General features: G+C 37.4%; 1 protein-coding gene across 1 annotated transcript in view; it reads right to left on the reverse strand.

Annotated features, from left to right (window-relative positions):
• Positions 1-15,803, reverse strand: part of PRKD3 (protein kinase D3) — a 79,895-nt gene that overhangs the window by 40,065 nt on the left and 24,027 nt on the right. Inside the window, exons 2-4 of the mRNA XM_025927138.2 lie at positions 6,507-6,645; positions 5,063-5,194; positions 4,159-4,316 (exon numbers count right to left, since the gene is read on the reverse strand). Coding sequence (XP_025782923.1) covers positions 4,159-4,316; positions 5,063-5,194; positions 6,507-6,645 — 429 coding nt within the window. The remainder of the gene's footprint in view (positions 1-4,158; positions 4,317-5,062; positions 5,195-6,506; positions 6,646-15,803) is intronic.

Consider the following 15,803-nt stretch of genomic DNA (forward strand, 5'->3'; position numbering starts at 1 on the left):
ATATGGCTCATCCCATTCATTCAGCATTCACTGATTATTATACTACAGCCCAGACCCTCTGCTGTGTATTGCAGAAACAAAAATGAATACAGTATAGTCCACATTCTCAAGCACAAAACACCTATCATCTAGACATACTATAGATTTTGTTGTAGCTGCTTGTATCTTCACTGCCAGAACTGAAGTCCTGAGACCTTTCATGCGCCTTCCATAACTTGTAATATCTAACTCAGAGAAGTTGAGTCAACCCATAAAAGCAAAAGAAGCCAGAAGAAACCTAGAGACAGAGAACTGTATGAAATAAATGAAGGGAGGAAGAAAAAAAAAGACTGTTTGGAAGAAAGCAGGAAGAAGGTTAAGAAGAAACAGAAAAGGACATACAAATGGAGAAGAACATTATAAAAAGAACACAAAAATGGTCTCTGATGGATAGTTTTTCACTACTATGTAGCCACAAATGTCCCAAAGCATATTAGGAAGCAGTTTAATTTAAGAAAAGTTACAAAAACAATGTTAAAACCCAAACCAAACTTGCTTCAGCTCTCAGGATCTCCCGCTCTAGCCTGGCTCTTTTCTTCCACCGTGACGCTGGGTACTGAGCACCGCAGCGATCCTGCAAAGCTAGTAATGGAAGCCAGCGGGAACGAGAAACAGATGTTGTAGGCTTTTGTTCACCCCTGGCTCCCTATTCTAGTGGTGATTCAACACTCTGCTCCTCTTGCTCCTGCTTCTACCACTTTCGGTTTGTCTCAAGTTTAAAGCACACAAGATGGAAGAAGATCGATTTTGCCAGCCATCATCAAATATGTAGGACACCCCTGTAAGGAAGAACTGTCATAACAAATCCCTTCATATGCCAGTGGCCAGCGAGTGACTGACTGCCTTTGGTCAGGCCCTCCTGGGACTGGGTATTAGGGACATGGTACAAAGCATGTGTGCAAGGAGCTACTCAGGAGACTGGGCTACAGCAGCCACCTAATTTTTCATGTTTAGTACAAAGTTACTTAAATATGAAAAAACAGACTCAAAGGGATTAATAGTACTTAAATGCAAGCATTATAATCAAGACTTAGCCCTAGGTCTTCTGTCTGTGGGTTTTTTGGTTTGTTTTTTTTTTTTTTTTGAGAGAGAACATGTATGTGATAGGGAGACAGAGAGAGAGAAAGAATGAATTTCAAGTAGGCTCCATGCACTGCACGGAGCCTGACACGAGACTTGATCTTATGACCGTGAGATAATGATGTAAACCAAAATCAAGAGTTGGACGCTTAACTGCCCGCACCCCCTGCCACCTAGGCAGGCGCCCCTAGCCCCAGGTCTTTTCCATGAAAGTCCAGTCCCATCTTTTTCCCATCTCAAACACACCTGAGCATAGGCTACAATCTCATCAGGGACCATGGTTTACCACTCTCTTGAGTGAGGAAGGCAGGAAAGGTATGGAAGACTGAACCAGAATTTGGAGGAAGGAGGATACTGGTAAAATTACCTGTGGAACATTTGGTGAAAATGGGACCACTAAGACTAGAGTAACTAGAGTGAAAGTTCTTCTCTTACCATGATTTAATGGCCCCTCTTTACAAACTACTAAAATTCTTACTTCTTTATTAATGAGAAGCCAGAAATTCTCTAAAAGTAATCCGATTATTTCCATGGCATGGGTTTCAACTAATGTCTAAAGTGAACATTTGCCTACAAAAACTTTATAACATGTTGCCAACTCTCAATCAGATGTAATAATAAAAGCAATAAAAGCATTCAAAGGGGGGAAATTCCCTAATTATACATATTTGACTTTGAAATATTATTCAGTAAAAAAATGCCTCCACTTTTATGCATACGCTTAGTTCCAACAGTTTCTACCTTGATTCTGTCCTGTCCTGGCCCCTCAGGCCTCTGCCCAAATGTACTGCAAGGAATATTCCTCCTTCTCATCTCCAAAGAGCCATCATTCAAGTCTGGTCTCTCTAGTCTTAGTGGTCCTGTTGTAACCAAATTCAGTGACCATCTTCTAGTCCCAAAGACTAGCTTCTGCTCCTCTGTCTCTTTACTCACTTCCCTTACAATGACTTCAGGCACTGCAACAGAAACTGCCTTCTTACATGTAAACAATGACAACCCCAGAGTCAGATTCAGAAGTTTCTATTCCTGCCTGGCCTTTTTTCCAACTTATCTCAGTGGTCAGTGAAGTTTAGTATCTCGACTACTCAGAAACTTTTCTTCCTCACATCTTATCTAAGAAATCAGGATGAGAGCTGCTATGCCTTCCAGGACTGTGGTAAGGATTACATGAGAAAAGACGAGTAAAGCATCCATCATGAAGCCTGGCACGTGGAACTTAGGAGGCTCTCACCGGGCAGCCATTTGGAGTCAGCTCTTCTCTAACCTTTGTTCAGATTCAAGGCTGCACTCATCTCCTCATTGGTATCTCCTATATTCCTTTAGCGTGTCCTCTTTTCCCACGCTTCCCTCTGATTTTCCTCCATGAGCTCTTCTCTTACTGTACCTTTTTCCTTTTTGAGACTGCATGCGTGGCCTGATAGAAGCAGCCTTTTTTCACACATTCCACTCTACAATTTCTACTCATTCTACAATACTCTGCACGATCTAACCAATTCAAACATGTCACTCTACTTCATACACTTCCCTAAGGAATTTTCATCTTCAGGATAAAACAGAAACTAATGAATGAAATTTAACCTGATTCATCTGCTCTGTCCTGCCTATTTCCTAATCTAGTACTCCTCATCTAGGGGGAGCTGGAATCCCAGCATCAGTTGTGGGGCTCTTAAAACAACACGCCTCTATCCTACAGACCCCATTGCGACCTAAGTTTCCTGTGTAGTTCATGTATAAAATACACTCACTTTTCAATCACCAGTCCTTTCCCAAGCTCTTGTATATGTTTCTAATAACTCTTTGCTCTCAGTTCTTATGCCACAGCACTCTTTTTTCCTAAGTTAAACATCTCACATTAGTGCTAAGCAACAGGGAAATATGGGATTTTTGCGAAAGAACTTCAGAAGGTTTTATTCTAAGGTGCCTCAGTATAGCAAAATCTTGTGACCAGGATATCAAGCCAATAGCCCAAAGGCTTGGTTTTGCCATTAATTTACGGAAGACCAAAGGGGTTACAGAAACAACTAAATGATAAGATTGCAATCTATGGATGGAGGTCACTTTAAGTACTATCAAAAGAACAAGGGAGTTATTTCTTTCTCTCTTGATCTACTATTTTACTCTTCACGGGTACAATATATTAGGAAAAATCCCTGATCTAAAAATAATTAAATCTGGATTTAATTCTAATGTTGCTTACGAATTTGCTCGGTGACTTGAGTCAAGTCACTACTTAACCATTATAAGTCTCAACTATCTCATTATGTACAGATCTACTAAAATATCTCACTGGAATATTGTGATAATCACTGGGTTCATTCATTCACTCATTCTTACATCACTGAATATAACATATTCAGTGAGTATAACATATACAGAGTATAACATATTGTGCTGGGCACGGTAGGGCACACAAAAGACCATGAGCATTGTCTTCTCTAAACAGATCATGAATTCCTTGAGGACACCATGATATTAAGGTAGAATGATATACACACCATTAGACAGGTCTGAAAAGTGGTTTGGCATTCGACCAATAAAATAACTTCTGGGTAAGAGGAAAATTCAGGAAAGGCACCTGTTGAGCTAGGTCTGAAAAAAGCATGGAGGAGGGACACCAATAAGAGCAAAGGTAGAGGGAACAATCAGGTGTTCAGGGAATGCTAAATAGAACGGATTGTTGGAAACGAGAATATATAAAGGTTTCCTAGTGGGGAGTGATATAATCAGAGTTGTGTATTAAGCTCTAGTGAAATAAGATGATCTGACTGTAGTGTAAAAGATGAGGTAAAGTATGGGAACCAGGATACTGGTTAGGAGGTTAACACAGTGGTCCAAGTGATAACGTGGTCCCAAAGAAGATAATACACAACTCATTACTACTGGTAAACTCTGTCTCCAGTAATATATTTTAATTTTCTTAAGTGTAGGAATGTTTGTAGTCTTTAGTGTATAATTTATGTCCTAGGATGATGTCATATACCTCATAGAAACATAAGGAACAAGTAGTAAAATGCCCTCTTATTGCCTTAAAATACATACCTCCTCTGTGGGAAGGGGTACATATTCAGTCTGTAGGAGTCTTGGAACTGAGAGGCCAGGTCCTGGCAGAGATACATTTGATAGACGTCTCTTTCTTACTCCACTACAGTTATTTGGAATCTTGAAGGCACATCGTTTATGATAATTTAATCCACAGCCTAAATATATTTTAAAAGGTAAAAAAATAGATTAAAGAAACTTAGATATATAAGTATGTTACATAAAAAATAGATGCTTCTTTTATTTAATTTACTTTCTCTGGCAGCAATAGTTATCCTAATTAAGAACCTGAATGAAAAACTAAGCAGAAGCCAAAAAATTCAGTGTAAATTATTGGGCTCCACCCCAGACCGACTGAATCAGAAATTCTGGGGATAGGTCCTAGCAAAGTATGTTTAACAAGTCCTCAAGGTGATTCTGATACATGGTAAAGTTTGAGAACAATTAGCTTAAAGCACTTCAGCAAACTGTAGACTGTGTACCAAATTCCTCCCATGATATATAAAAATTGTATGAAATCCAAATTTCAGTGTTCATAATTAATTTTATTAAAACACAGCATGTTGTTCATTTCTCTACATCTTGTTTATAGCTTCCCTGGCCCAAAGCAGATTTAAGTAGCTGTGACAGAGACTATTAACCAATAATACTTAAAAATTTACTCTCTGGCTCTCTGCAGAAAAACTTTATTGACCCTCCACCTTAGAGTACTCAGAAGACTAATCAGAAATGTGCACCTGCTTCCTACCCCTTAGCAATTCTAACGCAGAAAAACTAGATCTGTCCAGTTCTAAACACTGGTTACTACCTAGTCACCAACCAATGATCTTATTCTTTCATTAACGATTAGAGAATGCAAATGCAAAATCCCCTTTCAAAAGACACCAAAACTCAGAACACATACCTTCACATTTCAGTCCTTGACGTACCAATCCCCAGAGCATCTCACCACAATAATCACAAAAAGTAGGAGCTTTGTAAGAATGTACATAGAGAGTATGTGGACGAATCTGGAAGTCTTCTACTGTGGCCAAAGCTTTTAAAAAAGACAAGTACCAAAATAAAACGTATATCTGCAATTACAATAATATTAAGAATGTTGACCATACTCATTTATGTCAAAGTATGTGGAATCTTTTTTTCTTTGTAAGTTTCATTCATCATAAACTATTCTCGGCATTTAATATTGCGGGTTTCAAACTATTTTAGGAAGTTCCTCAGGTCCAAATAATTTGAGCTCCAAAAGGAGGTCTGTGGGTAGATATTTCAACCTCCAAAAGAATATTCTCATATTGACAAGATCACAAATAGTTGTTAGGTCTAAAACTGTTTAACTTATAACACACTGGGAAATAGAACACTAAAGTAAAAACAAACAAACAAAAAACAAACAAAAAAACCCATAAAACTGTGGAACTTAACCTCAATGGTAAACACAATGAGTTCTAACAGGATCTCAGTATAAGCTCTTTCCAGAGTCTGTTCTCCATAGTCCTGGTAGTTAAGAAAAAGAGACTCTAAAAAACAGCAGCTATCAAATGGGAAGGATCGAGGACTAATAAGGAAAGGTGAGGGGAGAGAGGATCTCAAGAACAGGTGACAAAGATGAGTCTGAAAAGAGGAAAAATTGGTGGCAGGACTCTGAACTCTTGGCTGGCTTTCCTTTTCCTTCTCTTCCTTCCTCTCACACCCTTCTCTCTCTCCCTCCCTCCTTTCCTGTCAAACAAATAATTCTGCAGGCCTACTTGGTGCACTCTCTGTTCCTTTACATTCCTCACTAAATCCTGCCCACCTGCTATTGGATGAGATCAGAAACAGAAGGAGCTAAGGAACAACAGGTGGCAAGAATGGGTGGGGGGGGGAAAGGAGGGAGGTAAGAAAATGTCCACTGAGAACACATAGGGAAGGAGCATTATTTAAACCATGGGAATGATCAGCACTGCAGTTTTCTCTTCCACATCTTCATTACTTCTCCTTTTTTCCTGATTTTCTTTTTTGAGCCTCAATTCTCTTCCATGCTCTTCATAGAAATGGGGATAAGCGAACTGAATTTTAGTATAATTGTTTTATTTCAATTTATTTCAAAGAGTATATATTCTTCTACCAGTTCAAATGATAATTCCCTTAGCTTAGTAACACTCAAATAAACAATTCAGGGCTTATTCTCCTACTGTGTCATCTGTGATATAACCTTCCTGAAAGTAAAAATCACCTGGTAGCCGTTACAATAGATGAAAGAAGTTAAGCAACTATAGTATAAAGACTAAGTATAACAGAACACAGCATTTAGCACAAAAAATAATGCTTGTTGGGAAAAAAAAGGCAACAAAATAAAAGAAGCCACTTACCTGAAAGAACAACTTCTACTAGGTCTCCTTCATGTATTTCATCTGCAGAGGTAATCAGCTGCAAAATATTTTCTGAGTTCATGTCATGGCGAAAGAGAAGAATTTTGTCATACATGCCAAAGAATCCACACTCTGGAAACTACAAGAAAACAGTCTTATATCAGTATACCCACAGATTTCCAGTTTTATAAGTAAATGTCTCAATCTTATGAAATAATTTTAAGTGTAGTTTTTAGCCTAACACGGTCTGAAAACAACTGTATTAATATCTAAAAGATCAACCATGGACTCCAGCATCCTTGGTTAATTGTCAAGCTCAAAAACAAAACAGCAAACTTAAATATAATCATTATCTTTAGTAAAAGCTCATGTCTCTTAAAAACACAGGATTTCTTTATTCAGTTACTGATGAAGAATATAATCTTGAACTTAGCTGCTACTCTATCTCACACAGCCTGAGAGATCAGCATTCTTTCCTGTCCTCTAGAACCGAGCTTCCTCTCTAGCTACTAGCTACATGCAGTTATTTTAATTAAAATTAAATAAAATTCAAAGTTCAGTTCCTCAGTCACTCTAGCTACATTACATGTGCTCGATCACCACCTTGGCTACTGGTTTGGCTACCATTTTGGAATGTGCAGATATAGAACACTTTCACCATCACAGGAAACTCTACTGAATAGTGCTGGTAGAAGGCTAGCAATTCCCAAACTATAGTCACAAGAGTATCAATTCCAACATTTTTGACAAATGCACCTACAGCCTCCAGCATTTACCTAATACTTTCCTCTTAAAAAACCTTTGGCCAGAGCAGGAGACTTGCAGATCTGTTCATATATACCCTATGTATATTATTTCAAGACTTCTACAGTTTGTGACTACAGAGCTGACACTTTGGGGACTGGCATACCAAGGACTAAAAATATGAAGGTATGAGCTCTAAAAGTTTTTATAGTTAATAAAGTTATGTAAGGGAAACTTGTAAGTCTTTGCCTCACAAAATAACTGTTTAATTTCTAAATCAAAATCAAGACCATCTTCTAAAATATCAGTGCCTTGGGAAATGCTGCTCAAAGTATTTCAAATTTCTTTAGTTTATCTCAGGATTGTATACTCTTGTTGACTTATTTTGGCTCCTCATAGAGTATCCTTTGATGGACTATATAGTATGTCACTGGTCTGCACTGAATGGTCTGATATGTATGTCATACTAAACCATAAATGTATCTATTGCAGGGATGTTGCTGAGGATACGGACCTACTTCATATGGTAGCCCTTCTTTGTGAGGACTCATAAAAGACACTTATCTGGTTGGTTTTAGAATATGAACAATTTGATCATGTAACTAATCATGTTTACTTTGCCCACTGGAAAAAGCAAAGTCAAATATGTAGTTCACTTCCAGCGTGAGTCTAGGATCTTAGGCATGTGTTTTAGGTGGAGATACTTTCTCCTTATCTTCTGAATTTAATTTTCCCATTAAAAATTCTTGTATATTTCTCTAAAAAGGTCTAAATTTTATTGGAAAATATTAAATTAAAAAAATTGAAAATAATGACTTAATTAGAAATTTGAGTTGATTTGAATTTTTTTAAACGTGAGTAAATAATGAAAAAGTACAGAAATATTCAGAATCTTTATATTAGTTCACCTTTCAATTATCTGAGTTACCAATAATACTTCTAAAACTTTATAATATGCTTTAAACATATACCTAACAGTACATAATTTTCAACTGAAAATATAAAAGTAGGGGTGCCTGGGTGGCTCAGTTTGTTGAGTGCCCAACTTCAGCTCAGGTCATGATCTCACGGTTGGTGGGTTCAAGCCCCGCATCAGGCTCTCTGCTGTCAGCACAGAGCCCACTTTGGATCCTCTGTTCCCCACTCCCCTTCTCAAAATAAACAAACTTAAAAGAAAAGTACAGAATCAAAAATGGAGTTTTATTTAATATATTAAAACTTGAAATTAAAATTTTATGAAGTATCATCAAATTAGAAAATCTCCATAAATTAGTTGCAACAATTCTTAAGTATTAACAAAAAAGATTCCACTGTCCATCCTTATAAAAATATCTAACAAAATATTTGTATGAATAAAATTCCTTTTAAAAATTCACATTTCTGCATGTCTTCTATGTGCAAGGCATTGGCCCCATGGTTTCTAAAGGTAAGACAGCCCCTCCCCTCCCAGAAACTTACAATCTAGTAGGAAGATGGAAATAAAACAAATATATAACCTGATAATGGAAATGACAAAAATGAAAAATAAATAAAATTCTAGAAGAGGGAATAAAAAACTTTAACTGGGAAGGTGGAATGTCACTTTAACAGTGATATTTGAAGAGAATCATAAAAAGAAAAGCAGGGTTTCTATGGGCAGAAAGTGAAAGTGAAAGTACAAGGGTCATAGCTGAGAAAATACAAGGTAAATGGGACAAAGTAAGTGGACCCCTATGACTGAAGAATGAGGGGACGGCTGCGCAGAAAGAGGACAAAAATGCACACAGGAGCTCAAAGGGGGCTATACTTAAAGAAACTCGGGAGTCAACAGAATGGGGTTCAGGCTTTGCCACCTACTAACTATAGAACCTTAGATAAGCTACTTAACCTCCCTATGCTCAGCTTCTTGTCTATAAATGTGGAATAAAAAGGGTACTGGCTTTATAGGATTCTTGTTAAAATTAAATTACTTGATGTTATAAAATAGTACCATGATCAGTAAACGCTAGGGGCTCATATCCCATACGTTAGGGGGTGGGGAGGAGAGACAAAGAATACCAGAACAAGGCAGTGACATGATCAAATCTGTATCTTAAAAAGAAACAGGATGAGACCAGAGCAAGCTCCTAAAGAAGGCTGAAGCCATTGGTCAGGAAAGAGGCATCAGGGTCTGGACTATTCAGTAAGAAGACGGAAAGCAAGACAAGAAAGAACACTTCTAAAATCTATCTTTGGCAAATTACAGGGATCATTAGCATTGTTTTGACCAGCCCGGAAGTCCCAATAACTAAAGAGCTAAATAAACACATTAATGACAGAAGAAAAACGTTTAAAAATGTGTGGAATGAGTCATGGACATCTGAATTTCAAGTTTACTTTTACATTATTCAATACATTTTTTATGTATACTCTTTTTAAAAAACAGATTTTGTTTTTAAGAACAGTTTTAGTTACAGAAAAACTGGGATAATACATAGAGATCTCATATACCCCACACCTAGTTTCCCCTATTATCAACATCTTATATTAGTATGGTACATTAATTACAACTTAATGAACTAACATTGATACATTCTCATTAACTAAAGTCCATACTTTATTCAAGTTTCCTGAGTTTTTACTCAATTTCCTTTTTATGTCCCAGGATCCTACACAGGATACCACATTATCTTTCACTGTGATGTCTTCTTAGGCCACTTTTGGCTGTGACAACGCTTTCTCAGACTTTGCTGTATTGTGTGAGGATGCCACCATTAAAATATATCTGATGTTTTTCTCATAATTAAAATGGAATTATGAGTTTTGGGGAAGAAGACCACAAAGGTAAAGTGCCATTCTCCTCACATCATATCAAGTGTACCTACTACCAACATGATTTATTGCTACTGATGTAGACCTTGATTATCTGGCTAAGGTAGTATTTGTCAAGTTTCTTCACTGCAAAGCTATTTCCTCTGAACCCCTAATACTGTGCTCTTTGGAAGGAAGTCGCCGTGTGCAGTCCACCCTTAAGGAATGGCAAGTTACATTCCTTCTCCTTGAAGGCAGAGTATCTATATAAATTATTGGGAGTTCTTCTGCATGTGAGATTTATCTATTTTCCCCCATTTATTTATTCATCTAATCATTTTTAAACACACACACGCACGGCCTCACAGATATTTACTAATACTCTGGGATACAATATACACTCTTTAAAAATAGAATTTTATTTATTTTTTAATAGGCAATTTTTTCACATGGTTCAAAATTTTTACAGTACAGAAGAGTAGAGTGCAAAATCTATGCCTGAGTTTCCAGTTATCCCTGCCATAGTCAACACTGTTGCCAGTTTTCCCTAGCATCCTTCTGAAGATATTTTATGCATAAAATGTTCTTATTCTTTTTTAAATTTATTTTTGAGAGAGAGTGCATGGCACACATGTAGGAGAGGGGCAGAAAGAAAGAGGGAGGCAGAGGATCCAAAGCAGGCTCTGCATTGACAGCAGAGGGCCCGATGTGGGGCTCCAGCTCACGAACCACTAAATCATGACATGAGCCAAAGTTGGACACTTAACCAACTGAGCCACCCAGCCATCCCTCTTCCCTTTTTCTTTCCTTCTTTCTCTTTCTTTCCTATTCTATTCTATTTTTTAATTTTTTTTATGCAATTTTTACAATTGCATAGTTTTATTTTACCAGTTTCCCACTGATGGGATATGGATCAAGGAATAAAACTAAGCCCAAACTGCTGAGTTCAAATCCTGCTCATTTCACTTACTATTTAACTGTGGCTAACTTACTTAACCTCAGTTTCTCTATCTGTAAAATAGTACCCACTTCATAAGGCTGTCATCAGAATTAATGAATGAATACACATAAAAAGTTAGAACTCCTGATCCATTTTGGGCACTCTATAAATCTTAGCTACCGTTTCAAATCTTTTTTTTAAGTTTATTTATTTTGAGAGAGAGTGTGTGTGGGTGCATGTGCACACACGAGCAGGGGAGGGGCAGAGAGCTAGGGGGAGAAAGAATCCCAAGTAGGCTATACACTCAGAGTGGAGCCCAATGTGGGGCTCAAAACCACCAACTGTGAGATCATGACCTGAGCTAAAATCAAGAGTCAGAGGTTTAACCGACAGCCACCCAGGTGTCCCTCAAATCCTTTATTACAAACAACACCCAATATATAATCTTACATACTTACTTTTTCTACTTTTTGAGTATATGATTAGGACTACTTCCTAAAAGTAGATTTGCTAGGTCTAAGAACATCCACATTTGACATTTTTAGATATTGCCAAAATTCTCTTTATAGAGGTCATACCAAGTTATATTTCCATAAGTAATAAACTGAGTGCTTGTTTTTTCCACATTCTAGTTTATAGTGTTGTATTAGCTTAGGCCACATAACAAAATATAGACTGAGTAGCTTAAACAACACAAACTAATTTCCTAAATTGCTGGGAGCTAGAGTCCTGAGACCAGGGTACTAGCATGGTCAAGTTCTAGTGAGAGGCCTCTTCCTGACTTGTAGACAGCAGCTTTCTTCACTAAGTGCTCAGATGAGCTCTCCTTCCAAAATGCACATGGGGAGAGAGAGAGAGAGACAAACCTCTTTCTCTCTTCCTCTTCTTATAAAGCCACCAATCCTATCAAACTACAACCCTATGACTTCATTTAACTTTAATTACTTCCTAAAAGTCCTATCTCCAAAGTCACACTAGGTGAAGGTTAGGGCTTCAACATATGGATGTAGGGGGTTGGGGTGGAGAGACACAATTAGCAAATCTGTTAATATTAGGTAAAACATGGTATTTCAGTATAGTTTTAATTATGAGAAGTTGAACATTTTAAATGTTTGCTTATTTTTGAGAGACAGTGCATGCACACGAGCAAGAGGGGGCAGAGAGAGAAGAAGACATAGGATCTGAAGCAGGCTCTTCACTCTTAGGACACAGAGAGCTCCCCACTGTTGATGTGGGGCCTTGATGCAGGGCCGGAACTCATGGAACCATGAGATCACAACCTGAGCTGAAGTCAGGTGCTTAAATGACTGAGCTACTCAGGTGCCCCAAGAAGTTGAACATTTTTTACATGTTTAAGGGACATCTGTATTTCCTTTTCTCTACACTGGTTATTCATATTCTTTGCCCATTTCTAATGGATTGACAGATCTTTAAAACTCCAAATCCAACCATTCTTCAAAATGCATCTCATTATGTGGGAAATACTTAATAAGTCCTGGACAACATATCAAACACACACACAAAAAACACCCTGTTTATTTAACAGTATATATGTTGAATTTCTCAAATGATCTGATGCAATAAAACATCCTATACAGAAAAAGGGAGCTTTACCAAAGCAACGGCGTGTTTACCTAAGCCAGACTCCAGCAGAATAAAGAACAAAAGAGAACTTTTTTTCCCTTTCAAAGTTGTATAATTTTAAGAGGAAGAAATATTCTAGCAAACTAATGAAAATCAGTTCTTGATTATATTTATGAATCCACTGTTTTCATTGGGCTTTCTCTTTATCATCCAGAATGCAAGTGTTAGCTAATAAAATGGTATAATGCTTTCTAAGCATTCTACTTTCATAGGGAAGAAAGCAATTTTGCAACAAGATTAAAAGAGCAGCAGAGGTGGTAACACGCTTAGTAACTGTCAGTTATTGTCAAGGGCTATTCATATCCTAAACTAAGGTTCTCAATCAGGGCAGTTTTTCCCCCAGAAAGTATGTGGTGATGTCTTGAGACACTTGGGTTGTTACAATGTGATGTACTGGCATCAAGGGGGTAGAGACCAGGGGTGTGGCTAAACATCCTCTGAGGCACAGGACACTTCAGAGAACAAAGAATTATCCATCCCAAAATGTTGATAGTGCTGAAACTGAGAAACCCTGCTCTGGGCAACAAAGGGGTCAAGAATATTGAGAGACTGGAAAATGTGGAAGGAAGTTAACAAAGTTCTGAAAACTAGACATGCCCATATTTCCTTCCCTAGCCTACATCAGCCTTGATTAAGAGAAGAAAAGAGGAAATGAAAGAAACAGCGAAAGAGCTAGCAAGGTAGCGCAAAACAGGCCTTTAATTTGACTTCATTCCAAATTGCCCCAGGCATTTCTACACTTGCTTTCTACAGATTGTGCCAAATGAAGTCTTTTCCCAGTCCATATGGGAGAGTAATGGAATTTCATTGTAAGTGAAATTCTCACCCCTTATGCACTGCTCTTTGCCCACTTCACGAATTCTGTACATCTTTACTGTTGCAGTAAAGACAACTTCAATAATAAAAAACAGATCTTATCTTTCGATAGCCATTTTATGGAAGCTACTTTTGATAGTATTAATTTGTTTGTAATTAAAAGTTCCCAATACTTGCAAATAAAACTCCTTCAAGCAATACTATAACTTGAGAGATATTTAATGTGAACAGTTTAAAGTTCATGTCATAAAATTCATGTCATGTCATAAAATTCTATCAGTAAAATGTTAGATGAGGTAGAAGTTTTCAAGTTTTTAATTCTACTTGGTCAAATACAATTCTTACACGTTAACAAGCTTCAGAATTTAACATTATCTGAACAAAAATTTATTACTGTACACCTTTTTAAAGGACTATGGGATTTTCTAGGTGCAAAGGGAAACCACTGGAGTGTTTCAATGGACATCTAATTTTAATAAAAACAGTTAACATCGAAACATAATGAGTAAAATGCAATAATCTTAATTAGAATAGATAACTGTACACACACACACACACCCCCATGTAACTACCACCCAGCTCAAGATATAGAACATTCTCAGTGCCACAGGTTTATCTGTATTCACTTAATTTGAGAAGCTGAATACTAAGGTAATTTTAAAGTCTGATGTCAAGTAAATCATAGAAAGTCTAATAATAAACCAGGTCATAGTAAATAAGCTCCACAAGGGCAAGGGCATTCTCTTTTCATGCTCCCTACTGGACATCCAGTACCTAGAACTTGGTATTTAACTTACTGGAAAAAAAAAAAAAAAAAACCTGTTGATTACAGAGCAAAGGTAACGAGTTTCACACTAATTAATTCCCAGAAACAAATATACTATTTAACATCATTTTTAGGGAAAGTATGTAGTTGAAGAGAAGAATTTCAAAGACTATTTCTTTTAGTCATGTATTTTGTTTATTTATTTATTTTTGAGATAGAGAGTACAGGCAGCGAAGGGGCAGAGAGAAAGGGAGGGAGAATCCCAAGCAGGCTCTGCACTGTCAGCACAGAGCCCAATGCGGGGCTTGAACTCACAAACCCTGACATCATGACCTGAGCCGAGATCAAGAGTAGGACACTTAATTGACTGAGCCACCCAGGGGCTCCCAATGACTATTTTTATATACAGATAGTAGGCACTAGGGTCTAGATGAGTCAATGAGAAAATTATTCAATGTTTACTCTGAATTTATTCTTAAAAAAAATTTTTTTTTAATGTGTATTTGTTTTTAAGAGAGAGAGAGAGTGCACTCCAGTGGGGAGAAGCAGAAAGAGAAGGAAAGAGAATCTGAAGCAGGCTCCAGGCTCTGAGCTGTCAGCACAGTGACCAACACAGGGCTCGAACTCACAACCCCCAAGATCATGACCTCAGCACAAGTCAGACGCTTAACCGACTGAGCCACCCAGGTGCCCATACTCTGAACTTATTCTTCACTTTCATTATTAATCTCCAACCCAGGATTTTCTGGATATGACATAGTAGAGGAGCTGCTTCATTTAACACCATTTCTCTTTGACACAAACCAGAGTGATCTTTTTCCATTACCTTTTTTCCTTGTTTTGCTATTAGTTCTGATTATCTTTCATTCAAACTTCCTGGAACTTTCTAGTCTATCCAACATCTTAACCTGAATATCCAGAAGAATTAAAAAAAAAAAAATCTTTCTTCCAGTTTGAGCCTCCAGATTAGTAATGGTTGCCTGGCACTATTTTGCCAAGACAAAAATGCAGGCTAGATGTCACCTAGCCACTGCAACACAGCTGTAGTAGAAAGAATAGAGCAGAAAAAAAAAAAAAAAAAAAAAAAAAAACCAACACATAATGACAACCGGTTTCCAGAAGACAAAAGATACAGCTGGGGTTTTCGCTCTACTTTGGCAGGACCTGAAAATTATACCTAATCCATGTCTGCAGAAACAATGTATTCAGTTGGCAAGTAGACCAAAATCACTCCTAAACTAGGATACATAACCAAAGACTCTTTAGGTCTAGTGTCATGTAAATGGTCAAAACTAAAAACAAATGTTTTAAATCAGCTAAAAGCAGAGTCTGCTCTAGTAAGATTCATTTCAATTTCAGTAAACACCAACACAGCTTAAAATGAATTGCTGTTGGCCAATTTCCTTTCCTACTCCTATTACATCTATTATATTCATTCAACAAATTAACACAATAGCAATAGCATCACAGTGCTATTTTCTAAGCTTCTTGGCAATATGAAATCAAGAAGGTGGGGAACTAACACTCACTGAGAGTAGTTACTATGCACCAGGCATCATGTAAAGCACTCATCATAGGCTACCTCATTTAATTTCCTCAAAACTCCTAAAACGAGTAA

This window comes from Puma concolor, chromosome A3 (genome assembly GCF_028749965.1).
Source record: "Puma concolor isolate L17-30 chromosome A3, mPumCon1.1.hap2, whole genome shotgun sequence".
Lineage (NCBI taxonomy): Eukaryota > Metazoa > Chordata > Mammalia > Carnivora > Felidae > Puma > Puma concolor.